The following is a 27272-nucleotide window of genomic DNA, read 5'->3' as shown; positions in this document are numbered from 1 at the left end:
TCTGTAAGCTGGAGATAGTCTCTGTGAGACAAAGTAAAATGAGGACTGATGGAGAATGGGATTTCTACCTGTTCCCTGATGTTTGCCAACCAACGGCTAGAAGGCTAGGGAAGGACACTTAAATTCTTTCTAGGCTACCAAGAAAGTAGGGAGAAATTATACTCCAATAAAGATGTTAAAAAAAAAAAAAAAAGAAACAGTAGGGAGAGACTTTTCTGAGTTTTATTCACAGGGCACATGGCACATGTAGATGAGGGAACTCAGTTATTCTTTCACTTTAGTTAAGACTAAAGGTGTTTCAGCATTTCTTGCTCTTCCTTATAAATGCTAAGCTACACAATACATGTTCTTGAAAATTACGTAAGCTGAATTTTTATGACGTTAGCTACATCTGAAATGCACCAGAGGAGATGTCAGTTAATAAAATTATCTCTTTGATTTTAATCATCAACTCTGGCTAAATGTAAAAACAACAAAGGCTTATACAATAATTGGCACATAGTGGATACTGGTTTCCTTTCATAACTACACATTATACTATTAAATATATGTCAGTAATGATAAAGTTCCTTTGAGAAATCTTTAAGAATTCTTTGTTAGTCTGTTTAACAGAAGACTAATAATGAAAAAAATGCTTGTACTACACTGTTAGTGAAAGAAGCAGTCTGGACAGTATAAACATAATTTAAATTATATCCATGCGTGAAAATTATTGGAAGGCCCTACAATTAAACATTAGTGATAGTTAGTGCTGGGTGATATCACAGATGATAACTGTTTTATTCTGTATGCATTTCTTCTTTTCAAATGTTTTTACACTTTTCAAATGAAAGTATATTACTTAAAAATAAGAAGATGGCAGATAATGTTTTGTTTCCTTTGAGGAATTCTTTTGTTTTCTTCCAGTATAATATAATGAGTGTGATAATGACTGTTCTAAAGCTCAGAGCTAAAGTCAAACCCTTATAATTCACACAGTTAGAGTTTACCATTCTTTTTTGGTCCTGATTTTCTTCTTATGCTCCATTATTTACTTGTATATATTTCTGTGGTAAACAGGGGGGAAAGCAGGGCATTAATGAGTAAGCAGAACTTTGTTTATAAGCTCTGAGACCAGAAGGCCTGTCTGTCAACCAAAATGGGTTTAGCTGATGATGGCTTCTCCCCAGACTTCATGGTGAGCTGAGATTGAGATTTAAAAATCAGAAAGCAAAAATAAATAGTTAATACAAAATTATAAAGGTAGTCTGTGGGAAAGCAGGTGCACTTTGAAAATCAGGAAAGGTTTACCATTTTTTTCTATGGATTATAACAAAGGAAAATATTACCAAAGAAATTTTTTTTCATCTTTTGGATAAACACTTAAGTAAGCATCACCCAATTATTTGCTAGTGTTTATTCAAACTTTAGTAGTTTCCTTAAAATGAGTTCCTTTATATCTTGAAGAAGCTAATTTTTAATTTTTTAAAAAAAATATTCTCTTCTGTTCCAATGATTTAAAATACCCAGGGAGAGGGGTGATGGAAATGCTTTGTCCTTTAAGAAGTGGATTGATTTGAATAAGTATGAAAATGTATGGCTAAGCAAAAATGACTCAGGGTCACTTAATATTGACTAATAAGGGAGGAGGAGAGCAAATGAGTTAGAAACTTGACTGTTGCTACTGTAAATTTTCCTGACTAGAAAAATTATCATAGAGTTAGATTAGGACTTAGTGAAGATGGGAGAGAGTACACAAAATGATTTTTCCCATTGCTTCTGTTTTAAAACATAAGAATTGTGAAGTAATCATATAGGTATAGGAAAGCCGTTTGAGGCATCCCTTGAGAGTTCTAAGATCTTCAAGAGAGGACTAGTCAGCTAGTTAGCAGGAAAAAGCAGTATTCTCATTGCCTCTCAGCTCACACCAGCTGAAGGAGAAAGTTCCTTCAGAGCATTTAAAGTCTAAGAACAAATGCATGGAGGCCCTGGGCAGGCCAAAGTATGAGGCTTTTTCACAGTAAGAATTTAAAGTCTAGTTTCCCATCCTTTGAGGCTAAGAAAGTGACGGTACTCCTGAAATTAAAAGAGAAACCGAAGTTTGGTTAAATGGTAACTGATAAATTTGCATTAGGTGAGTAATAATATATTTACTCTGTACAAAGGTATTAGCATATGTTTATTTCTCACTCTGTATATACACCTTGATTTAACTCAAAATACTATAATTTGTTTAGTTAAATTATTGATATGATTTTTTTTTTGAATTAAGCATAATGTGCCAGAAAGTGTGCTATCCTGGTTCTTTTAGTTATTGGTGATTGAGGAAAACATGCAAACCCATTAAGAGGCATAAACATTCCCCAGTGCTATCTGCTTGAATTTTAGCGGGAATACCGAGAAAGCAAAATGGGTTTCTACCAGGCTGGCTGGCTGGCCTGGACATTCCAAGCCCATTGGCTCAGTTTTTAGAGCCTGGTAGTGACGAATCTCTTACCAGCAGGGCTTCTGGACAACTCTGATTCAAGCCTTGATAATTCTGATGAGTTAGCTGTGTGTTCATTGATGGCGTGTGAATTCTCAGTGGACTGTGCTCTTGTAGTTAAAACTTCTTTGGGAGAATGGTGCTCATTAATTGGAAAGGAACCAGAAGTTGTTGGCTGATGTGTTTCATTTTTTGATGTACTTGGGCTTGAGGCTGACGGCTGAAAAAGCAAAGGCTTTCTGTATTGGGAAGGCTTAGGATCATTCCAAAACTCATCTATGTCCCCTGCATCTTCTGTTCCATTCTTCAACCTGTCAGATTCTAAAACACTAAATTCTCCTATTTCCTGGCCATGGACTAGCTCCAGACTCTGTGGGAGTTCATCCTTCACTGCAGAGAATCTCACGTGCTTTAATGGCTCCAGTGAGTTTGAGGAGGAGTCATCTTCTAAAGAATGCTCCTTCTCAGAAATTCTCTCATGGATGGTTAGGCCAGGTGACACAATTTTGCTTTTGGGTTCAATGTTCTGATGAAAATGAATAGTTTCTGAGTCTGTGCTACTGGAACTGGAATTGCGTTTCAGGATCCCTCTTGGAGCCCCTCTTGTGTTCAGGGAGTCTGTCCTTTGTCTAGGAAAAGACTGGTTATCATCTTGCTTTAAGTCATGTGATTTATAGATCATTTTCCTGGCTTTGGGGATTGGAGCCTTGATTTGGGACCCATTCTCAGGGCCTGGAAAAGTCTGCTTTGTTTTCTCTAAATTTTGGCTTGAAATATCCAGGATAGATGACTCTTCTTTGGACTCTGACAATTCACCTGAAAAGTAAAACATATTAGATGATACACCAAATGCAGAATAACTCTATAATTTAAAACACCTATCATAAACTTAATCTACATTTAGCAAAAACACTAAATATTAAAGACAATGAAGCATGAAGCATAAAGACAGACCTAATTAAAAAGCCTTAAAAAATTCATGCATGAACTTCATTGAATTTAAGATTGCTGTGCTTTACATACATAGTTTGTGGTACTTTATACTCAATAAAATTTTTTTTTAAAAAAGAAACTTTAAAAATTACTCAAGGAGGGTAAAGAAAAAACACAGAAGTCACTTTAAAAATTTCACATATGGAAACCAGAAAAGGGAGCTCAATTTTTTTCAATCTCAATACCTAAAACAAAAATTAATTTTGTCAAAAAGTTAAAAAAAAAACAGGTAATGTTCCAGTGACTTCTTTTCTGTAAAGTATTTTATGCTATATAAAGTGTATCCAATGGAGAGGAAAAATACACTAATATTAAAACAGGCTAATTGAAACTCCTAACTCTACTGTTTGTTAATTTTCTACCCCTTGTCCAATCTTTGATGCTTGTGGAATCTTCTTACAGTTGCTTTTGAAGAGATTAAATTGTCTAATGTTTCTTCTTAGTAGTAAGAATGGTAAAATTCCATAAGAGGCAGACTTCAATCAGTTAAGCAACAAATCTGATCAAATGCTCCTGGAAGACTGGGCTGATAATTACAGATTAGAGGATTGTAACATTGTCAAGTGGTCTTTTTATCTTGAGGCAAACTCTCAATTTTAAACAGAGAACTGTGTCTGTACCTGGTAGACATTCAATAAAGACTGTTAAATGAATGACTGAATGCCTCTGGTCAAAAAATTTCCCAGGTCACTGTGGGGGGACCCAAGACATGGAGGTCACACAAATGTCAGCTCCGAGACTGGAATGCATGAACTTCCAGTTTCTAAAATTTCTGCTTCCTTCCCTCAGGCAGGAAACCAGTGGGCATAGTAGAAGAAAACCATCAGGACTTTTCACTTTCTCTTGAAAGCTATTTTGGTTAAAGGAACTCTGAGAATTTCCCTTAGTCCATAGATAACAAAGATAAAAATATCTAGCCCATAAAAATAATATTTACCCTCTTCTGAAGTCTGAAAGAAACCAGCCCTTCCATTTTTTGACTGCTCATTTTTGATTTGTTGAGATAAGTGATCTTCTGGCAGCATGGAGCTATTAAATGGATTCTTCCTTTGCTGGGGAAAAATATTGTTTATTAAATTCATTTTAAATGTCACAACAGCAACTCAGTGTCAGCAAATGCTTATTATCTCCAATAGTTGGTAGTTTTATCCAGTAAATTCTATCTGGCATGTTTGAAAAATGATGGTCTTAATTAATCTGGTTAGCAAAGAATTACCATGTATATGCCATACCAAAAAAAAAAAAAAAAACCCAAAAAAAAACGCAGAACAAAATTGTATAAAATATACTCAATTCCAGAGTCCTCCAAAGTTAAACCAGAACCAGGCATTCAAATCTAAATCTCACAGAAGTGAAATTTTTACAGATGTGAGAAAACCTGGGCCTGAACATATCAAAGAGCTGGTCAAGGTTGGGGTAAATCTGAGACTCTAATTAGGGCAGATTCCCACCTGTGCTCTTCCTACTGTATGAGTTTCACTGTGATAGATTAAAGCTGTACTAAATATAATTGTAACTGACCTTTCCTATAAGGATTTAAAAGACAAGGTATCAAGGTATCGAAGTGGTTCATAGTCACTATCATGATCATCAATTCTAATGACAGAAAGCATATCAGTAAATAGAATTTTTTTTCAATTGAAGTATAGTTGATTTACAATGTATTAGTTTCAGGTGTAGAGCAGTGATTCAGTTATACATACATACATATACATATATATATATATATATATATATTTTATTCAGATTCTTTTCTCCTTTAGGTTATTACAAAATATTTAGTATAATTCCTTGTGCTATACAGTAGGTCCTTGTTGGTTATCTATTTTATATATAGTAGTGTGAATATGTTAACCCCTAACTCCTAATTTATCTCTCCCCCCAGCATTTTTTTATTAATGTAAGACTGAATATCAATATTTGCTATCTGTTGTTTCATAAATTGACAATTCCCTCCCCTAAGCAGACCTCTAACAGAGATTCAGGAAGCCATGAATAGGAATAAGGACTGATATGGAACCAACAAGCCACATTCCTATGCTTAAAAGAAGCAGCCCTCAACAGCATTAGACATTTCATTCTTTAGGACAAAAAATCTAGGTCTTTAGCAATGCAGTAACATGATATTCATAAAATTTTCCACCACAAGAGTGATTTCTTATATTAAACAGTAAAAATTATCTATATTTGGTAGGAAAAAAGTACTATGAAATTCTCTTTATTTCACGGTGCTTTGATAAAATGAGAAAAATGGCAGTCCTGCCCCAAATGAGATTTTCAAAGTCTGAGCTCAATCTACCTTGGCTGGAGATACAGCTGACTTCCTTGTGCTTTCCTGGGATGTATCAATCATGGTGGAAGCTGGATTTACCATGCTGGAACTGCAAAAGAAACAATAATTCAGCGAGTAAAAACTTACCCTTTGAGGAAGTGTAAATCACGCCTCTGAAGCCAGAAGCTATTAAGGCAGGATAGGAGAGGAAGTTTGTAAAATCAAACTGCCAGGAAGGTAGAGGGAGTTGGAGCCTAGAGATGATTAAGCAGCGAAGCAAAGGCAATGGTAGAACAGAAATGAAAACAGGCATGAAACAAGACAAAACCATCCATCAGAAGCCTTGAAGTTTTTATCACGGTACCAGGCACACAGGAGGTTCACAGTTTAAATCTGTACAAATAAACTCACCTCAAAGTCAGGACCTAACATCAGATGCAGACTAGAACAGTGAGCAGTTGTTCTCAAGAAGGGAACATCCCTGCTGAAATAAGGCCGCAAAGCATTTTAGAGAGTCCGTAGGTCAGAACCAGAATGGCACTGCTTACTCTAACTCAGGTAGAAAATAGCTAAAGAAAAGACACAGGCGAGACAAGTGATTGGGCAGTAGAACAGAAGAAACAGCAGATCTAAGAGATGCTGTGCCGGGAGGATGGTGGATTGGGGCAACTTACTGGGAACTTCCAACCCAACTCTACAGGCTGGCCAGGTGAGTTCTCATTTGAATACAAGAGGAGTAAAGACAAGCAGAGCATCCAGAAGATGGTGGGAGGTCAGAAGCCTGGAGCTGGCTTAGAGGGGAGAAGAGGATTCTCTAGACCATGATTCCCTACCGGAGGGACAGAGCAGCCCTAGGGTGAGAGTGCGGGGAGGGTGAATGGAGAAAAGTGAGTTGAGCCAGCTCCCTCCTGAACAACTACTCCCGTGGCTGTTGAGTAAGAAGGGCAAAGAGGGTCATAGTGGCCCCCAAGAGGGAGGAAAACTACCCACTCAGACTTCCTGCTCCAGTGGTCCTGCCTCAGGCAAAAGAGGGGAAGTCACTATTGGCTGAAAGCACTGTGCCTGGTTAAACTCCACAAGTTCTCCTAGTGGCATCACAGAGTCAAGGACTTGGAAGAAGAACCTCGGAAGGTGCTGGCTTTTTACAGCGAAGCTAAAGAACTGGAGGGGAGGGAGGGGAGCATTTGCCCCAAGGCCACAGAGCCCTGCCCAAGATTGTTGTCACTAAAATTATGGACTAGATGTTCTAGCAAATTCATTTCCTTTCCTTCTCTCTGCACTTTACTACTTTTGTAGTCCCAGGAACAGGCTGAACACTTGAGGAAGCCATGCTCCCTTTTGTTGCCTTCCTCACTGTTCCAGAAAGGAATTACAGCAGATGAGGCAGTTGTATATCGAATACTGACCACAGGGATGTGAGAAAGGCGGGGGAAAAGGATGGGGAGGGGAAGGGCAGGGAACAAGAGGAGGAACTTATAATGGAGGCAGAATTAAGGCTAATAGAAAAACACATGGCAGGAGGCCTCTGTTCTTGAAACAGGTGAGCACAAAGTTGAATCAAGTTATCTAGCGGGCAATGTGAGAAAAGAATCCTGGTCACTGATAGAACTCACAGTAAAAACAGCCAATAGCTCAGGACTAGAAAGCAATGTCTCCTGAGTGTCACTTTAAGAAGCCAGTGAGTGATACGAGGAAGCTTACAGCAGATGCCATGTTCAGTTTTCTCACAGTGTTTTGTATCATCTCCTTTAGTAAATAAATCAGTCACACAATGAGAGGACCTGGGCCAAATGCTGATGGTTGGGGTCTCCATGGAACAGCCATCTTCTCCTGTCATCTTCCTCCTTTCTCCTTCCCACTCACCAAGAACAAAGGACAAGCAGAGTCTCTACATTCTCCTCCCTCTGCTCCCTGGAAATCCAGTTCCTGCGCCTCTAGCCACCAGGCCCACAACTGTCCACACTGTATATCACGTTGTCCCCTCCTGCCCAGAGATGAAACCAGTCTCTCTCTACTAAACTCTATGCAGCTATGGATTTCATGTCTGCTATTCAACCTCATTCTGTGCATACATATCTTATCTCTCATAGTAAACTGGGAGATACTTAAAGAGTATCTTGACCTTCTTTCTATTCCCCACGATGCCTTGTACAGTGCCTGGTACACAACTGGTGAACGACTGAACAACTGAAGGCCAACTGAGCCAGCGCCAGGGAAGGCAGCAGCACTCAGGTGCCATGGTTTTTTTAAATATCTATGTTGTTTGCCAAATTACAATGAGGCACATTATTTAGGTTTTAAACAAAATGTCTTTGTTCCTGCTATTCAGAAATCAAAAGAGAAGAAGAAATGAGGTATTCAGAGCACACGATCAAACACCAGAAACATACAATATTCACTGGGTTACCTTGTGGTTGGGATTGGCGGGAAATGGGATGAGGGTGAGATACTTGGTTAAGTACAGTTCACAAGTCTGCTTACTAGAAAAAAATAAGAGTCTTATGCCTCACACTGTCTCTGAAACTAAGGAACTAAGATCCCACAAGCCTTGTGGCACAACCAAAAAATTAAAAAATAAATAAGGCAGTTAAAAATAACACTAGACGTACCCTCTTCTGAGGTATTTTTCAGCTTAAATATTAACTGTGTCTGGAATCAGAAGCAAATTTGGCAAGTGTTCTTTTTTTTCCCCCGTGTGTTTTTTTTTCCCCCGTGTTTTTTGTTGTTGATTTCTCCCTTTGGATTGTTGATTTCTCCCTTTCTCCTTGGCAGCTAATGTTGTGCCCATGCCCAGTACCCAGCGCTGTGCTAACACGTATTACACTCCATGAGCCTTCAACACATCAACAAACACTTGAAGAAATATGGCTCAGGGATTGAGTGAAGCAAATTCAAAAATATGCTATGCCTTTTTTTAAAACCCCAAAACACTGGTCCTTTCTCACCGTGTGTGCCAATACTACCGTGCTGAAAATCAGTAACCAGAACTAGAGCTGGGATCACTTGGAGTTTTCTTGGCCACTCGAAAGGGAACCCCATTCTCTGCTCCTCTGCTCATCACACCTCTCTCTGCTTCCCCGTGCTACAGATGCAAACAAAGATGAGTTCCAAAATAACGCAGGTAGCTTCCCAGGCTTGAATACATGCTGAATACCCACAGTGTTTTAACTATTCACAGGCAGAAGCCCACAGAATTGTACCCACAACGGAAGAAGGACTCTTGCCCCAGAGCTTATTAGAAAAACCTCCTTCAGAAGCTCCAATATCCAGTCACTGCTGGCTCACACTCCCCAAGCCCTGACTCCTGGCTGACAAAATATTGACATGTATTGAGTCATTCTATTGAAGTTCACTTAGTCTAAAAGTACAGGCCCCCAAATATACTTAACACACCCAGTTCCCAAATGTTAAAGTATAGGTGAAAAACATGCTGGAACCCGATACTGAGTAAAGCAGTAGTTTCTGACACGGAAAGGAGGAATTAAACAACAGCTCCTTCTACAGTTCTGGGTGATTACCACCCATGCCACGTAATGAGCAAGGCACGCTGGATACATCTAACATTTTTATTCCTGCCTTCTCAACCTACCTCATCTATGTTAAAATAACATAATTATAAGGCCACCTGCAAATTGACAATTTTCTTTCTTCCTGAGAAATGCCAAGTGGTTCCCATACCTCATTTCATTCAGTCTCATAACATCCTGGTGAGGCAGCTTAGTTCTGATGTACGTACAGATGAAACCTGAAAGACTCTTCTGAGGTCACGCGAGAAATGCAGCAAACAATGGAGATGCAAATGTGGACACTATATGCTCTGAGGGCAGTGGCACCTCGGTCCCTTAGGCCCTTAGAGATGAAACGAGTTCCTGGGAGAAGGACAGGAAGTCTGACCCAGATAAAAGAGTACAATGAGCTAAGTTTGTGTCTGACACCCCCAAATCTTCTCTTGTCCCCCTCTTCCCTCAGTCAGTCAGCGCTCTGGTGTCCCCATCAAACCCAGCTCTTAGGAGCTGCTCTCAGTTCCTTGAAGGGGAATCTAAATGCCTGTGTTCTCACTCCCAGAGTTTCTAATATTTAAGGTGTCCTCTTGTTGTATGGAAGGAAGGCAGGCCTTCATCCCATTCGGGAAGTTGCAGGCAGCTGGAACATGGGGAGTCACAAGGAGAAAGAGGTAACGTGTTCTCACATCCCTTCCTGAGCTCCGTGAAATACCTGTATGTATGTGAGAGCCCACACTTCCATTCATTGAGCAACTGCTATGCGCTATGAACTATGTGTTAGGAATTCTACATGTACTAGCTAATTAGAGTCTCAACAATCCTGCTAGCAAACTATTTCATTCCCATTTTACAGCCGAGGAAACAACGGCCCAAGAAGTTAAGTCACTTCTAGTGCAAGGTCACAGAGTCAATTCACAGCTACTGTTAAGGTGTTTCAACCTCTAGCTGACATGGCCTCTACAGACGTAACAGAACATTACAAATCATCCTAGAGGGGAAATAGTGCCGCCTACCACCCAGAACAAAGCAAGTCCTCTCCAAAAGGGAAATGGATAAATAATGGAAAACAATAGAATCAGTATTCCATTATCAGTGTGACATAACTTTACTTATATTTGACTCTGAAATGCCAGTTGCTGCCTACAGTATAGACCCTCTCCCTCACCTGTAAATTATGTTGGAAACATCCCTATTCCCCAGGTACCTCAGCCTTGGATCCTGGATCACTGACTGTCCCACCAGCAAATTCACTGACTCCATTCCAGTTGGAGAATCTGAATTGAGTTGTCTTCACTGAGGAAGTAGAGATAAAATGCAACTGCTCTCCCACAAAAGGGTAACAACTATACCGCCAAGGGACAGACACCAATGGGAAGATCCTTAAATACCTAAAAGCAAATCATCATGGTTCCAAAAGGTGTGTGGCAACGTAACCCCATAATCAGCTATATCGCAGGAACCATGTACTGTACAAATGCACGTTTTGATTGGCCAGATGATAAAAATGTATGGAAAACACAAAAAATCAAGACTGAAATACTGAAGACAATCTGCATCCTTAAGAGACATCTATTGAGTGCCTACCATGTGCCAGGTATTCTACATACGTTACCACTAATTCTCACCATAACCTTTCCTATATAGTATGATTCCTATTTATAGTTAGGAAAAGAGATTCAGAGAGATTAAATGACTTGCCCATGGTCAAATGGCTAATAAGTGGCATAGTCAGGATGTGAATTCATGTCTGCCTGGTTCCTGTGCTTGAGCTTCTTCTACTGCACCAAGCTGTGACAATTTGATCATCATTCATCTCTTTCCTGAAATGACTTATTCCCCAACATTCATTTTGGAGTACCTCTTCACTGACTCTACAGAGATATCCTTAGCACAAATAAAAAAACAGCTCTTGTTGGTGCTGGAAGAAATCACCACTTAACATTTTAGTTTTATTTACTATGCAGATCTGTTAGAAATTCTGGAAGCTGAGAAAGGGTACTGTGCAGGCTTTGTCCACATCAGGGCCCAGAATTCTCTCATACATGCCCCCTTCCCATGCCCATGAGACCTGTCTGGCATTTGCACTCATACAGCAGAACCAAGCCACGAATCCCACGTGCAGCAGCTCTCCCCATGAGCTCAGTCTCACCTTGGATTTGCAGGTGCTACATCTTCTTCTGGCTCTTCTCCAACATCAGTTAGCTCTGGGGGGAGGAAAGCATCTTTGTTGACATTATTCACCCAGCTTTCCTTTGCCCTGTTTGCTCTGTCCTTACTCTGCTCAGCTGAAACAGAAAACGATAAAGACAAGAAGGTTATCTATCTCTTACCTCCACGACCTACAACTCTCATATCAGCTCTTATCACTGAAGGCTGGAACCCGAACGTCAGGCCTCCCCTGAGTGCCCAGGCAGTCACTAATGAGTCTGAGCACTTGGGATCAGAATTGCATCTGCAAGAGGAGTCAAAACACAAAGACCTGGGCTTCCCTGGTGGCACAGTGGTTGAGAGTCCGCCTGCCGATGCAGGGGACACGGGTTCGTGCCCCGGTCCAGGAAGATCCCACATGCCGCAGAGCAGCTGGGCCCGTAAGCCATGGCCGCTGAGCCTGCGCGTCTGGAGCCTGTGCTCCGCAACGGGAGAGGCCACAAGTGAGAGGCCCGCGTACCGCAAAAAAAAAAAAAAAAAAACAAACACAAAGACCTGTATACAAGACCTAGTTATATTACTAAGTTGCTCTGAGGCGGAGGGAAAGTTTTTTGAGCTCTATGAGCCTAATTTTCCTCTTCTTAAAAAGAAGACACTTGTGAAAATTAAAAGAAATCATGCAGGACTTCCCTGGTGGCGCAGTGGTTAAGAATCTGCCTGCCAATGCAGGGGACACGGGTTCGAGCCCTGGTCCGGCAAGATCCCAAGCGCCGCAGAGCAACTAAGCCTGTGCACCACAACTACTGAGCCCGCGTGCCACACTACTGAGCCCATGTGCCACAACTACTGAAGCCCATGCGCCTAGAGCCCGTGCTCCACAATGAAGAGGAGCCCCCACTCGCCGCAACTAGAGAAAGCCCGCACTCAGCAACGAAGACCCAACGCAGCCAAAAATAAATAAATAAATAAACAAACAAATAAATAAATAAAAATAAAAGAAATCATGTAATTAAAAAAAAAATTACATCTGCGAGAGAAGTCAGTAGATTCCCATGTTGTTACCTCCCTACAAGTATAGTCTCCGGAGAGCATGGGTGCACCTTTAAATGTGCAGAGATGACTAAAGCAAAATTCCGACTGCCCTAGGTGAGTCTGACCTGAACTGGGGTCAGGACCAAATGTGTATGGCCAGGGGACGCTCAGGGCAGGGAGTCCTCACTGGGACAGACACACCATCATTACCAAGTATTACTGAACAGCTACAATGGGCCCAACTTGAGGCTGGGCTCTGGGACACAAAGGGGAACAAATGCTTCTATTCTGGAATGTCCCTCTCCACTGCCTCCTCCTCCCCCAATCTCTACACATCCAAATTCTATATCTTCCTTAATAGCCAGCTCAGATGCCAGGGCCCCCTTAAAACCTCTGTGATCCCTCTTCAGGAAATAACCTCTTTTGCCTCTGAACACCCAGAACTCTTTAACTGAACCTCTTAGATAATTAGCATCAACTGAGTGATGACTGAGTGCCAGGCATAGTGCTGAGTCGTTTGCATGCATTATCCTATGAGGAGGTAATTATTTTCCAAGTTTACAGATTTGGAAATTGAGGATCAAAGGGTTCAAGAAACTTGCCTAAGGCCACATAGCCAGTAAGTGCCAGGAATACTTTCATCAGTGTTAAGAAGATGAAGCAATATAAGGGCTCCCAATTTCCAAATACTCACATCCACAGGTCTCTTTACACATAAGTCTATTTTCTTCAGCTGCAAACGGAGTCCACAGTACTAACTTGCACCCTTCAAGATTTCTGAAGGTCTGGGTGGTTTTGGAAATCAAGAGGGCTGTGAGCAATACGTAGCACATCATAAGAGGTCAGCCCTCATCTGTAAGGAGCATGGCTCTGAGTCCGAAAGACTGAAATCCCGGAGCTGTCATTTGCCAACTATATGACCTTGGGCAAGTTACTTCACTTCTCTGAACTTCACATACCCCACATATAGAATGGGGATAATAATACCTACCTTACAAGATTGCTACTACAATTAGAAATAAAAGGGACTAAACGCCTATCATATATTAGATACTGAAGAGGTGACAGCTATTTTCCTTACTGAGTACAGGCTAGAACTAGACAGTGGCTGTTCTTAGGGATAAAGGTTTATACTGGCTAGTGCAGAGTTAATTAGAGACAAGGTACCCAGTTAATATTTGATGAACTCAACAGAATTCTAAAGAAGCCCTCAAAATGCTGTCTTTACAGTCCCTTAAATGATGTACTTTGTTTTTAAAGAAGTACCAGGTGTCAAGGTCATTGAACAGGGAGGCTAATCTCTTCCTGTCACCCTACTCAGGAGAAAAGTTGCTGAATTTTCAGAGTTAAAAGCCAAAGAAAGAGGAAGTGGCAGATCCCTTATAACCCCCAATTGTCTAGGCTACTCCAATTCAACATGGCATCTAAAGGGCTTCCCTCATCCTTCTTCACCACAATAAGTCATTTAGCCCTGCCCTCATCCATCCAAACCCAGGGCAAGGAGATTACGACCTAGAGGACTATGCATGATGCAAAGCACACCCCTAAATGATTTCCGCTGCAGATTTCAGTAACAATTCTGACACCCTTCCTTTCTCCCAAGGACTCCTTCTCCCAAACAAATGCTGGCTCTAAATGTACTAGTCCAATCAACTCACCTGCTCCCTGGTGCCTCTTCTTTACCATGGATGCTCTGATGATATCTGCTCCGTGGATTTTGTTTCTGTGCCTTTTTGCCTTGGCTTCATAAAACCATTGGCCACTCATATTCTTCAGCTCCTGGTCATCCTTAATTTTTTCAGGCAAATGTCTACAAAAGAAAAAAAAGCTTTGCTAAGAACCCACAGTAAATAAATCAGTTTATTATGACACTGCATAAAGAAATCTGTAAACATACAACCAAATGAAGTTCTCAATATCTTACAAGATCCCACAAACCTCCCAGATGACTAACAAATGCATGCTTTGACTGAAAGGTCAGAGAAGCCAAGGCCAACACTTTTTTAAAATTCAAAGATTTAAGCCATGATCCCCAGATGATGCCTGAAATTTCTCAAGAGCAAATTCACTTTTTGGCTGCAGGCTTGTTGTTCACTGTTCAAATGTAAATACCCCAGAGAAAGATGACATATTAAGCTTCCCTAAGCTTTGGTTTCCTCATCTTTAAAAAGAGGTTAATAATAGTAACCCACCTGATGGGGTTGATATGAGGATTAAATTAGCTAATGCATGCAGACCACCCTCTGCACATGCCTGGCACCTAATAAACACTCAGTGAATAACTGGTGAGGAAGTTATCGGCTCATCAGTTCTTGCCATTTCACTGAAATGAGCTTATCAGAGACTTTCCTGGAAGCTTGTAGGGGACAGTGCATGAGGTCCCTGGTTCTTAATGTTATGAATGAATTGAATTCAACAAGAAATGAATTCAACAAGACTGGCTGGGATCAGGAAAGATCATATTTATATGGGGTGGGGAGTGGAGGCAGACATAAATTCCATTTGTGCAGATACTGCATCTAAGTGTTCCACGTCATTCATGCTCACTGAAAAGTTAAAACCTAAAGAACAAACCAAGTACCACCCTCCTAAAATCTCCCTCATTTACAGTGGAGGGGAAAACACTGTTCTACATGACAAGTCTTATCATCTCTGCATCTCTCTATCCACGTCAATAAAATGAGAATCAAAAAATCTATCTTTTCTTTTTTTTTTTTTCTTTTTTCTTTTTTTTTTTTCTTTTTGCGGTATGCGGGCCTCTCACTGCCGTGGCCTCTCCCGTTGCGGAGCACAGGCTCCGGACGCGCAGGCCCAGCGGGCATGGCTCACGGGCCCAGCCGCTCCGCGGCATATGGGATCCTCCCAGATCGGGGCACGAACCCGTATCCCCTGCATCGGCAGGCGGACTCTCAACCACTGCGCCACCAGGGAGGCCCTATCTTTTCTTTTTGATAGAGCTGTACTTACGATAAAGTGGAATAAAAGCCTTAAGGTGACTTTGAACTCTTGGAGGGTAATGTGTTACAAAACTCCAAGAGGGTTTTATGATTGTCATTCGAGCCAATACGCACGCTTCCTAAAGCAGCCAATCTAAGTGTGTTAGCCAGAGAACGTGTATGGCAGCCACACCCAAGGTGGTGGCAGGGCTGTGTGTAAGGGTTGCACGCAGGCCTGCCTGGGAACGGGGAAGGCAGGAGGGGCAGTTACCTGGGTTCTGGCAAGTACGTCTTCTCTCTCCCACGTGTGCCTGGAGAGACCTTTCCAGCCAGAGTCCCACTCTCTGCTGGAAACTCCTCTCCTCCCCCAGTTACCTAGAAAGCAGTGACCCTATGCCAAACATGTCCAATCACAACGCTTGGACACACCTTGTTGTGACAGCCCATCACCAAATCCAGACAGGGACAGTGTCTTCATTTCATGGTTCTGAATCACCAGAGAGGTCATGGTTCTTATAAAATGTTTCTAATGGTTTCCCATTGCCTAAATTTTCTGTTTTTTTTTATTTTTACTGGAGTATAGTTGATTTAAAATGTTGTGTTAGTTTCTACTGTACAGCAAAGTGAGTCAGTTATAGATACACATATATCCCACACTGGTTATACAGAGTATTGAGTAGAGTTACCTGTGCCATACAGTAGGTCTTTATTAGTTATCTCTTTTATATAGAGTAGTGTGTATATTTACAGTAGCCAGAACATGGAAGCAATCTAAATGTCCATCAGCAGAGGAATGGATAAAGAAGATGTGGTACATACATACAATGGAATATTACTCAGCCATAAAAGGAACGAAATAGTGTCATTTGCAGCAACATGGATGGACCTAGAGATTGTCATACTGAGTGAAGTAAGTCAGACAGAGAAAAACAAATATCATATGATATCGCTTGTATGTGGAACCACTGCCTAGCTTTTCAGCACAGCAAAAAATCCACCCTGAGCTGCTGGTAGAGCTTTTACATTCTCTTCCCCAAAGGACCACATTCAAGTTCAATTCCAGAAAAGAGAAGTCCTTCCAGATCTCCTTGACTAGACAGTGAGCCCCTAGGGGCAGGGCCTGTACTCAATATAGCTTTGCTTGGTGTCTGGAAAACAGTGGGTGTTTATTCAGTGCTTTTGGAGTGAAGGGATATCATAAGAGGTCCCTGACCACCTGGCTTCAGGATACCTGTTCAGATTCATTTTCCAGCACTTGCTCCCATGCTCCCCCACGTGCCAGCACACTAGACCTCTTACTGATCTCCACACTGCTCTTACATGACCTCCGTATACATTAAGGGCAGGAAGGTGTGGCAGAAAGACTATGGGCTTTGATGTCTCCTCAAATTAGGTCCAACTCCTAGTTGTGACCCTTCCTAAGTGTGATCTTTGGCAGGTTACTGAACCCCTCTAAGCTTCAGTCTCCTTGTTTATAAAGATAGGGGAAAATAAGACCTACTCTGCAGGACTTCTGGGATGATTAAATGCGATATTTACCTGAAAGTACCTAACAGTGCCCGGATCCTGGTAAGAGACCAATAATGTGCATTCTCTCCAGATGTCTTTCCCTCACTTCTCTGTCCAGCACATGGCCCCTCATCCCTCAGATCTAGGTAGCACCTCCCCAGGGAAGCCTTCCCTGATCCTTGAGGGCACCGTGTGGCTTGCCCTTCTCCGTGCTCCCACAGCTCCTCCACGACAGCACTCACCACACTGTGTTCCAATGATCTATTTGCACATCTGTCTTACACACTAATCTGTGAACTCTGCAAACTCCTTGAAGGCAAGGACTACCTCATAAACACCTTTGTAACAGCAGCATCCAGCACGGAACCTGGCACAGAGCTGATACCCAGAAACTGTTGAGTGAATAAATCAGTTAACAAATAAATGCTCAGCAGCCAACCTAGTCTGAGTAAAGACAAGAGATAGGAGAGATCCTGTCGCTGCTGGGGTTAAGTGAACCACGCTCCATCCCAATGGCAGTGCCTCCTCCTAATGAGGCAGGTCACCTCATCTCTTGGTGGATTAGGGAAAAGCATGATGAAATACGGCATCAGCCACCATCGTGTTGAAGACCACAAACCCTCATAGCATAACAACTCCCAGTTTCTCTTCATGAGATTATTTATTCACTTATCTTTGTTGTTCAACCGAAAGGCACTTTGTAAGGGTCCTTATGCAACTCTTGATCTGCTCCTGCCTAACTGACTGTCTGCAAGTCTCTGATCCCACTAAGCTTTCAGTGCACATGAGCCCGCGCCATGTGAGTCAGGCTTATTGAAGCACATGGCCCTTCATAGTAAAGCCGTTACAGTAAAGAATTGAGGTTGGGTTTCTGGCTCATTTCTTTTAAAGTGTCAAAAGAATAGGAAATTCTTTCAAATTCAGTAAGTGCTATTTATATATCTCTTATCATGATAATCACTACTAGGGTAAGTCAATCTCTTTTTCTGGCTTAGTCATTTGGAATATTTTACAGATGAATCCGTATGTATGACATCAAAGCCCAAGTTTTATAAAGGTGTAGACTAAAAAAAGAAATCCGACCATCTAGGTGGTGCTGTCAAAATCTTCTCTGTACCTAGAGAATATTATGCTTAGTGAAATAAGTCAGACAGAGAAAGATAAATTCTGTATGATATCACTTACATGTAGAATCTAAAAAAATAATACAAATTAATGTACATGCAAAACACAAATAGACTCACAGGCATAGAAAACCAACCGGTGGTTACTAAAGGGGAGAGGGAATGGGGGAGGGGCAAATTAGGGGCACGTGACTAAGAAATATAAAGTACTATGTATAAAATAGATAAGCAACAAGGATATATTGTACAGCAAGGGAATTATAGCCATTATCTTGTAATAACTTTTAATGGAGTATAATCTATAAAAATACCGAATCACAATGCAGTACTAATATAATATGAAACATAATATTGTAAATCAACTATACTTCGATAAAATAATTAAAATAAAAAATAAAATCTTCTCTACCAGCCCATATTGATCTCTTATTTTTCTTGAACTCTAATTGTACCAACCAAATTAGCACTTGATTCTCTCGTTGTTGTACCATTTAGTTGAAGTGGGAAAAAGGTAAGTTTCTTGACACACTTTTTACACCTTACCATCCTCTCCACACGTGCATGTTGTACTTAGTAGAGAGCTAAGGATAGAGACGATGCTCAATAAACACCCATGGGCTGCTGCTGGGCAGAAGTGAAGGCAGAAGAACACTCAACCCAGAGAAGACACTGTCCAGTTGGTCCTCCAGGCAGAACATGCTGGCCACACCTCATTCTTTCAGCTAATACATACAAAGCATGTGTTCGGTACTGGGCCTCACGCGTGGCACTTAACATGCATCATCTCATTTAATCTTTACAATTTCACCATGATGTACAAAGAATTCAGTCAATTGCAAAAGATGGCCATCTTGCTTTCTCTGTATGGTAAAGGCCATATCTGTTCATTTTTTCGTTCAACAGTTCATTAATTCCCTATCGTATACCAGGCATATGCTTGGAATTGTACATAAAAAATTTAGTCCACAGCCCTAACTGCTAACATCAACTCCTGCGGTGCAGAGAGAGTGTGAGCACTTTCAGAGGAAAGCCAGAAGAGCAGTGGTGCCCTTCATCCTGCGTTCAACATTTTTCCTGCTTGTACTCACATAGCACACCCCGGCTTCTAGCTATTCATCATGATGAAGCAAAGGCCTAACATCATAGGCAGGACCTGGTCGATATTATCTGCTCAGCTGTGCATAATAAGAATCAGCAGACTGGCCAGAGAGGTTGATTGATCCATTCCCAGATTTTTCTTTTTTAACCTTTCAGTATATTCTGGGCAAGATGGTTAGACTATGTGATTTGAAAGTACTCTTAGATGTCTGTTTTGAATGAGAGAATGTTTGTTTTGAATGGACCCTAGATAGTTACAAATGGCCTCACTTTAGGGACGAAATGAGGCCCAGAGAGTTTAAGAGGTTTGCCCAAGGTCACACAGAGCTGGGACCAGAAGCCAGCCTGAGTCCTAGCTGACATTCTTTCCACTGTCCCATCATCCTGCCTGAGAGAGCCAAACATGATTTTGATGTCTAAGATGGCTATCACACTTCACTCTTTCGACAAAGGCATTCAACCTTTGATAGAGAATCTGAAAACAAACACGTGAAAATGAAATAAATTGCAAAAGTTCTTTACAGTGGAAAACAAGAAGAAACGTGCATCACTTGTGCTGTGGACACACCACAGACCCCCACAATCTGCTGTGAAGCAGCACAGTGTGTGGGAAGCACAGGCTTTGTAGTCGGATAAGCAAGGTTTCAATCTTACAGGGCACTTAACCTCCTCCACTCTATTTCCTCCCCCTTGTTGAGTGGGTTCAGCTACACTGCTGTGCGGATGAAAGGGGAAAATGTGAAGCTCTGTGTACAGTGTCAATCCTGGACAAATGTTGGTTCCTTTCCCCTTCGCTTTCACAGAAAATGCCATCGGAGGTCCTAGAAAGCAGTTCTTCAATGACAACTGCCTTTGTTTAAAAGCAAGTAGGTCTTAAGGCAGCAGCTGAGGATCATAAGATGCGGTCGTGGTTGAGATGGTGTCTACTGCAAGAACGCCCATCACCCTAGATGTGGTTGTGTGTTTATGGGATGGGGGATGTGGTGCTGGCGGTGTACAGACACACAGCGGCAATGATTTCCTGCTGGCAGTGTGATGCAAAGCACAGGAAATACCACCTCTAGAGTGTGTCACTTTCAAACCGTAAGAGACTAAAGTGACATCTATGTATGTATGGTGGTGTTTCTTTAAAAAAGGAGGACAGAGAGGGAGGAGGTAGCGGGGAGAGAGAAAAAGAATCCATCCTGATGTCTGCTTCACTGCTGGTTTGTGAAATGTCTCCAGCTGGTAGTTAGGAAAGCAAGCTGGGTAGTGAGGCATGGTAATAACTGGGCCTAGCACTGTGGTACAGGTAGGGAGGCAGCATGAAAGACAGTGACCTGGAATTGCTTTCTTCTAACAGAACCCCCGAGATACCACAGTAGATATTCCCTTGGGTTCAAATCCACATTCTACTATTAACAGGTTGAGTGATTTGGGAACTGGACGCTTCCCCTGTTTGACACTCATTTTCTCATCCATGAAATCAGGATGGGAGGTAGCATAAAGGATAAATCATCTCCAAAGTGCCCTGAAAGAGCTTGGATGTGAACAAGTCAAAGCACTGGATAAATCAGGAATGGCAAATAGATTTCAATTTAAATCCAACTCTCATCAACAGCCACATTGAAAAGGACTCTGAGGCAGTGTCTGGTCTTAGTGGGCAGCAGTGCTATAATCCATTAGTAATGTCCTCACGGCTACAGGAGGGTTATACTCCAAAGCCCATAATGAATTAGCATTTGAAATAGCAGTCTGAATTTTAGTGGCAGATTTGCCTTTCTAATGATGTTTTGCTTAGGCTAATATTAGACTTATCTAATTTATGTTTCTAAAGCCATATACTAACTTGGAGGAGGACTGGGGCATTGTAAAATGACGTTAGGGAAACAAGGTTGAGATTTTAAATTTGCGATTGATAATCCATTAAATGGTTAAATGGTAAATTCCTTGAGCACTGGGACCATGTTTCAATTACCCTAAAATTCCTTCCATTTGTTCAGAGAAGTTCCCTAGACTTAATGAGTACTCAATTAAATTTCACTGTATTAAATAGTTGAGAGTTTTAGGAGTAATTTCCTTCTAAGGAATCAGACCACTGACCAGAGAATTCTGTCCTTTTTTAGAGGCATAGGTGGAGTGGTGAATAAGGGAATTAAAATGTATCAATCACCTACTATGTGCTAAGAAGATTAAGAATTATCTTACTTAATCCTGACTGTAATTCTTTGAGTTTGGTACTAGGGTCATTCCCAGTCTCTGAGTTGAGTCTCAGGGAGGTCAAGTAACTTGCTGAATGAACCATAGTTGATCAATGGTGAGGACAGGATTCAAATTCACTAAGTTTTGACTCAAGGTCCACGCGAGGGCCCTTACTGTTCTCCTGAAAAAGCAATACCAGTGTGCAACATGGGGCAGAAGGAAAAGCAGCAGACCAAGAGCTTTTCTTACCATGGTTTTGGCACTGACTAGCTGTGTGACCCTGGGAAAGTCACTTCCCCTCTCTGGGCTTTTCCTTCATTATCGGTAAAGTGACTGATATGGACCCAAAAAATCTTTCCAGAGCTGTCAGGCTATCACTCTGATGGAAGAGCTAGAGACAAACAGCTGTGGGATGGTGACAGGGCTGAAAAGCAAAAGCCCATGGAATAGCATTTTCAGAGACCAGAAACCTAGTCATGGTTCCACCAGCCCAGGAGCAGACAGTCTCAGAACCAACCCAGGTTCCGTCAGTCCTAAAGCAAAGGGTGCCAGAGCTCCATTCCTTTTGTGTGGAGCAGGTTACAGCCTCTGTCAGTGTCCATAGGCTGTGGGCCTCATGCCCATCTGTGCCCCCCACACACAGTCACTCAGTCCTGGACCTGCCTGCGGCCAAGTCCACATGAGCTGCTTGGTGCCTAATTAGGAAGGCCCCCAGAATGGTAACAGTAAACAGGACTTGACTCACACCAGATTTTCACCACCCCAAGCCTTCTTCCTATCAGTTTACAAAAGCAAGAAACAAGGGCAGCACCAGCAGCAGCTTCCGAGGCATCCTCCGAAACTGTGCATGGAAGGAGAATCTGCAAAGTCCCTGCTACAAACGGACTCACAGCGTTCCTGCTGTGGCTGCAGACTGGCTGGCACTAGTGGCTACACACACACCCCTTACGAGGCCCAGTTCCAGGCAGAGCTTTGAATTTTTAAGTATATTTTCAGCAATTACTGTAGATGCCTGAGAAACACCGCCACTCATCTCATACAGAATCACAGAACTACAGGGAAGACCCAGCAGCCTGGAATCTCTGGGGCCAAGTAAATCCAGAAGGGAGGGAGAATGAATCTCTCTTCGTAACCTGGCTAGATAGAGGAAACAGAATTACAGACCACACGTAAGGTCTTGTAAGTGGGAGGAATCAAAGATCGCAGCTCGCCAGGATTCAGAGTCCCCACATCCTGAGGCAGGAAGAGGGACAGGACCCGGTGCAATCCCAGCTCCACTGCTTTCTTTCCCTTCCTCTCCATCTTGTCTTCCGAGAGACTAAAGGAATTCCCATTTCCCACTATGCTTGAAAAATCAACTAATATTTTCTCTGTGCTGCCCCCTCCCCTTCTTTCTAAAATGGGTCTAACAGTCTTCCCAGGATGTCTTGTCTGCTATAGTTTTCTTAGGGAGGGGAGGTGGAGTTAGTGAATGAGTACCTGAGGGCCAGGATTTAGTTCTCACTTCCGACACCTACGGACTACATGAGCTTGGGTGAGTCACCTGACCTGTCTCAAGGTCAATTTCCTCACACATCAAGTGGGTGTAATTACATCCCACCCTGCACCCCCAACTGCACGAGTGTTGTGAGCTCAGAAGAGATAAAAGTCATGTAAGCTCCTTGCAATCTGTTAAGCACTATCGATATATGAATTATTGTTAGTAGCCATAGTCAGACACTTCGGAGTGCTTGAAGTGAATTTCAGCATGTTCTTTTATAAAGCACCCATGTTCAAATTAGGGTCAAAATATGGATAACGAAATATGGGCACAAATAACTCCATTATTCATGATCCTGCTATCCTAAGAAGTAACAACAGGGCTTATGTTCCTTTTGGATAACTCCTAGGTTGGGGATCATGCAGTTAATATGACTAACTCACATTCAGGAAACCTTTCACTGCCTTCAAGGCCCCAGATTACAAAGGCAATGGATGGCAGGGCTTGGACTCAAGCCCACTTCTTCAGCATTCTGACCTCATGCTCCTCCAACCCCGCAAGTGAGTGAAAGTGGCGGGAATGTTGATGTGGGACATTTGGGTTCCTCCCAAAGTGGATAGTGTGTCAAAGTTGCCACTCCTTCTTATGGAACACAAATAAAAAATTGGCTCAGTCAGAACTAATTTCAATTGCTGTTGAAATCAATTCAAACATTTCTGAAGATGTGCAAAAATGTGAGCTACTTCTCAAATTATTTTCTTCTGAAAACTTTAGAAATTAAAAATTTTTTCTAATTTCAAACATGATCCATTTTTTAAGTAGATTCAGTTTAAAAAGTGGATATATATGTGTGTGTTTATATATATATATATATATATATATAGAGAGAGAGAGAGAGAGAGAGAGAGAGAGGTAGATGTATGTAGGTGTTTGTATACATTATTTCATTTTTAATCCAGTGTTTAATAAGTTAAAGGAGTTTAGTTAGGTTTTTAATCAAGACTATTTCCGGCAGGAGTCCTATGGGATAAATTAAGAGATACGGAGGAGAAAGTTCTGTCCAGGAAATAAACTTAAAATTGGAATCCGTTAAGTCAGGCTCCAAGTCAGAACTACCACTTAAGGTTGAGGGAAGAAAAGTGTCCCATCTTCTTACAGACTGCCCATCCTCCACCCATGCCCGAGGACCAGTCCGGCCTCTTACCTGACTCTCTCCTCTTCAGCCCTCTTCAGGGCAGCATCCCGCTGCAGAACCTTCATGATGGCCTCTTGCTCCTCCTCTGTCAGGAAGCTTAAGTCGATCATTTTGAAACGTGTACACAAAAATGACAGTAACAAATATGGCTTAAAATTCTCAAAGCTAAACAACAGTTACTGTAGCCCAGATGATTAGAAGATGCAAAAACGAAATGAAACGATATCTTGTTCAGTTCTTCAGCAAAAGTCTTCTATTGGCTAGGCAAAAGTTTTAGGTGGCTGATAGCAAAATCCTCAGCGCCCTTTCCCTCAAGGAAGCAGTGGTCTGTGGGATGATGTCAAGAAGAGGCTCTCGGGATGCTGCATTCCTTGCCAGACAGGTCACTTGTACCTACAGCGGCATTCCTGCTCACGTCCCCTCTCCTGGACCAGTCTGAGCACAGTATATTCTCCTTCCGTCCAACGTCAACTTGATGAGAGGCAACAGCATCTGAGCATCACCTACCTGCAGAATCGTGAGAGAGTAAACACCATACAGTGAGAGGCAGTTCCTATAAGCATTGCTCTTTATTTTAGGATTTAAAACACGTCTGGGGGGAGAAAACTGACCATGTGAGATGGTGTCTGAGATCAGGGAAACCAGTTCTGCCAGCTTCTTGAGCAAATAGAAAATGGGTCATGAAACATGCTTCAACTCAATTCCGGACCGCCAAGATGGAGAGCGCACAAAAACGCCTGTCAATGTTTAACCATCCACAGAGGGAAGAGATGGTTGCAAAAGGAAGTGGTTCTCTCCAAAAACTCATGGGACGCTAGGCTAAAAGGTCACACTAAAGGTCAGGAAGACCAGGGAGACCTTATTCCAGTTGTCAAGTGATTACCGGTAGGAAACTAGAAATAAAAATTCAAAAATGCTCACTTCTTCTTGCATAGGGACATTCCACTAGAGTGTATCTGTGCTCCGTAATGACAAGAGAATTAGTATTAGGTAGAGGTAATCTGCACAACAATGGGAATTGTTATACTCCACTTAGTCCCACCTCTAACTTTTGCTCGATCTGGAGGCAACTCACCTAGCTTGTCTCCCTTCATTTCCAAGGAGAAAGAACACTTACTGGTGTTGTGTATATAATCTGGGGGAATGGAAGAGGCAGAATTTCAAAACTCCTCAACATTCAAAGTGAGCATTTTTGTGTAGAACCATGGGCAAGAATCGTATTTTCATTGAGGCATTTTAAACCCATGAGCAGTGAGAAGAAGATGAGACCTACAGAATGCCACAGCCAGGTGAAACTTCAGAGATTACTCCAGGATCAGGGCCCTTTACTAAGCACAGTACTGCATACACAGTAGACACTAAAAAACATGGGTTTAGTAAATTTTAAAGCAGCCCTACTTAAGAAAATACAGTGTGTACACTAGTAATTTTTATGAATAAATTCTTTGCTCTTTGGCAAAACAGAATTACTAAGAAGTACTCGCACCACTACTTGCTAACTACAAACCATTAGGTAAGTTACCTAACCACTCTGAGGCTCAGGTTTCTCATTAGGACATCCCTCGAAGGTTGTCAGGATTAAATGAAATAATGAATATAAAAGGGTGCATATCTTGCATCCTGTACCAAAAATAGCTAAAAATATATTCTAGCTTCCTTTCTGAGTTCACACTTTTGTCCCATCCAGCTGGTAAGAGTGTATTGGTTACATAATTTCCTTTTCTCTTTTGTATCTTTCTGATCTCCCCCATGAAGCTTGGACTTCATAGGCAGGTACTCAGGTGACCTTTATTTTATCTTCCTGTAGCTCTTTGCATATTGCCCACAGTGATGACTCAAATAAATATTAAGACAACACTTCACACTTATTTTTTTTAATTTGCATGCACTTGCATATGTTACTGCCTGCTTGTTTGTCTTGAAAAACAACTCATCCTTCAAGATGAAAGTCACCACCTCCAGGAAGCTTTCCCTCACTCCCATAGCCAGAGTTAAATGCTGTAGTAGATTCGATTATTCCTAACTCTTCCCTTCCTCCCTGAAACAGAACTATAAAATCATGTTGCCACTACAGTAAGCAGAGTATTCATCCCTATCTGTCTGGTGGTGGGATTGGCCTGTGACTTACTTTGGCCAATGGAATGTTATAAATGTGATGCAAGCATAGTCTGTGGATGTGCTTGTGTGGTTTGGCTTGGCTTCTTGTACTCTGGCCATAGACCACAAGAAGAGCTTGCCCCAGGTAGCCACTGCCTCTTCAGTCAGGGTCTCAGAAAAAGAGATACAAGAACAGACCAGAACCTCATCCACCTGAAGCAGGGCCACCTTAGCTGGACTGTAGGTATTGAAGCAAGAAGTAAATATTTTTTGTTGGAAGCCACTGAGGTTTAGGGTTGTTATACAACACTTTTGTAGCAGGAACTTGACTAACACAAAAACTTTCTCCTCCACCTACGTATCTCCAGTTATAATTATCTGTCTGCTCTCCATCTCTCCCATCTGACTGTGAGTCTCTCAATGTGAAGAAATAAGTGAATGAGTTGGGACTTCCCTGGTGGCGCAGTGGTTAAGAATCCGCCTGCCAATGCAGGGGACATGGGTTCGAGCCCTGGTCTGGGAAGATCCCACATGCCATGGAGCAACTAAGCCTGTGCGCCACACTACTGAGCCTGCACTCTAGAGCTCACGAGCCACAACTACTGAGCCCGGGTACCACAACTACTGAAGGCTGCACGCCTAGAGCCCATGCTCCGCAACAAGAGAAGCCACTGTAATGAGAAACCTGTGCACCGCAACAGAGTAGTAGTCCCCACTCACCACAACTAGAGAAAGCCCATGCTCAGCAATGAAGACCCAACACAGACAAAAATAAATATATAAATAAATTAATTAACTTAAAAAAAGAAAAGAAATAAGTGAATGAGTAAATGAATTAGTGAACCTAATCCAAATAGACAACTTCACCAGGGGATGGCTATCTCAATTCTTTCATGCACAGTAGCTTTCTTTCATGTGCATTAACTTCCTTAGATCTCAAAGGCTGGCAAGGAAATAGATTCAGGCCACATTCTTGGAAACATGTCCCTCATGAGGCATCACACCGCCTCCCAGATTCAATGGGAGATTGTTTTTAAGTTCAATGAGTTGAGGACAGGAAGAGAACAAAGGAGAAAAACAACTTAAATTTTCCAGCAGTGGTAATTGGCAGGGGGGGCTAAAAGGAGAAATGCTGGTTTCCACACCTTCAAATAGGACTATAAGCTAACCAGTGCTTCTGTGTAAAAGCTTCTAGGGTTGAGTTTTTCCTAAAAATAGGCTATTTGGTGAGGCAAAGGGC

General features: G+C 41.9%; 1 protein-coding gene across 1 annotated transcript in view; it reads right to left on the bottom strand.

Moving 5' to 3' along the window:
- Positions 1-27272, bottom strand: part of SYTL2 (synaptotagmin like 2) — a 99555-nt gene that overhangs the window by 30484 nt on the left and 41799 nt on the right. The window contains 6 exon segments of the mRNA XM_060104466.1: positions 2477-3280; positions 4395-4509; positions 5757-5838; positions 11382-11517; positions 14071-14222; positions 23945-24442. Of these exon segments, the coding sequence (XP_059960449.1) occupies positions 2477-3280; positions 4395-4509; positions 5757-5838; positions 11382-11517; positions 14071-14222; positions 23945-24045 (1390 nt within the window). The 5' untranslated portion in view covers positions 24046-24442.

Source organism: Mesoplodon densirostris, chromosome 7 (assembly GCF_025265405.1).
Source record: "Mesoplodon densirostris isolate mMesDen1 chromosome 7, mMesDen1 primary haplotype, whole genome shotgun sequence".
Lineage (NCBI taxonomy): Eukaryota > Metazoa > Chordata > Mammalia > Artiodactyla > Ziphiidae > Mesoplodon > Mesoplodon densirostris.
Note: the sequence above shows the minus strand (reverse complement) of the source record. Positions and strands in the feature narration are given on the sequence as shown.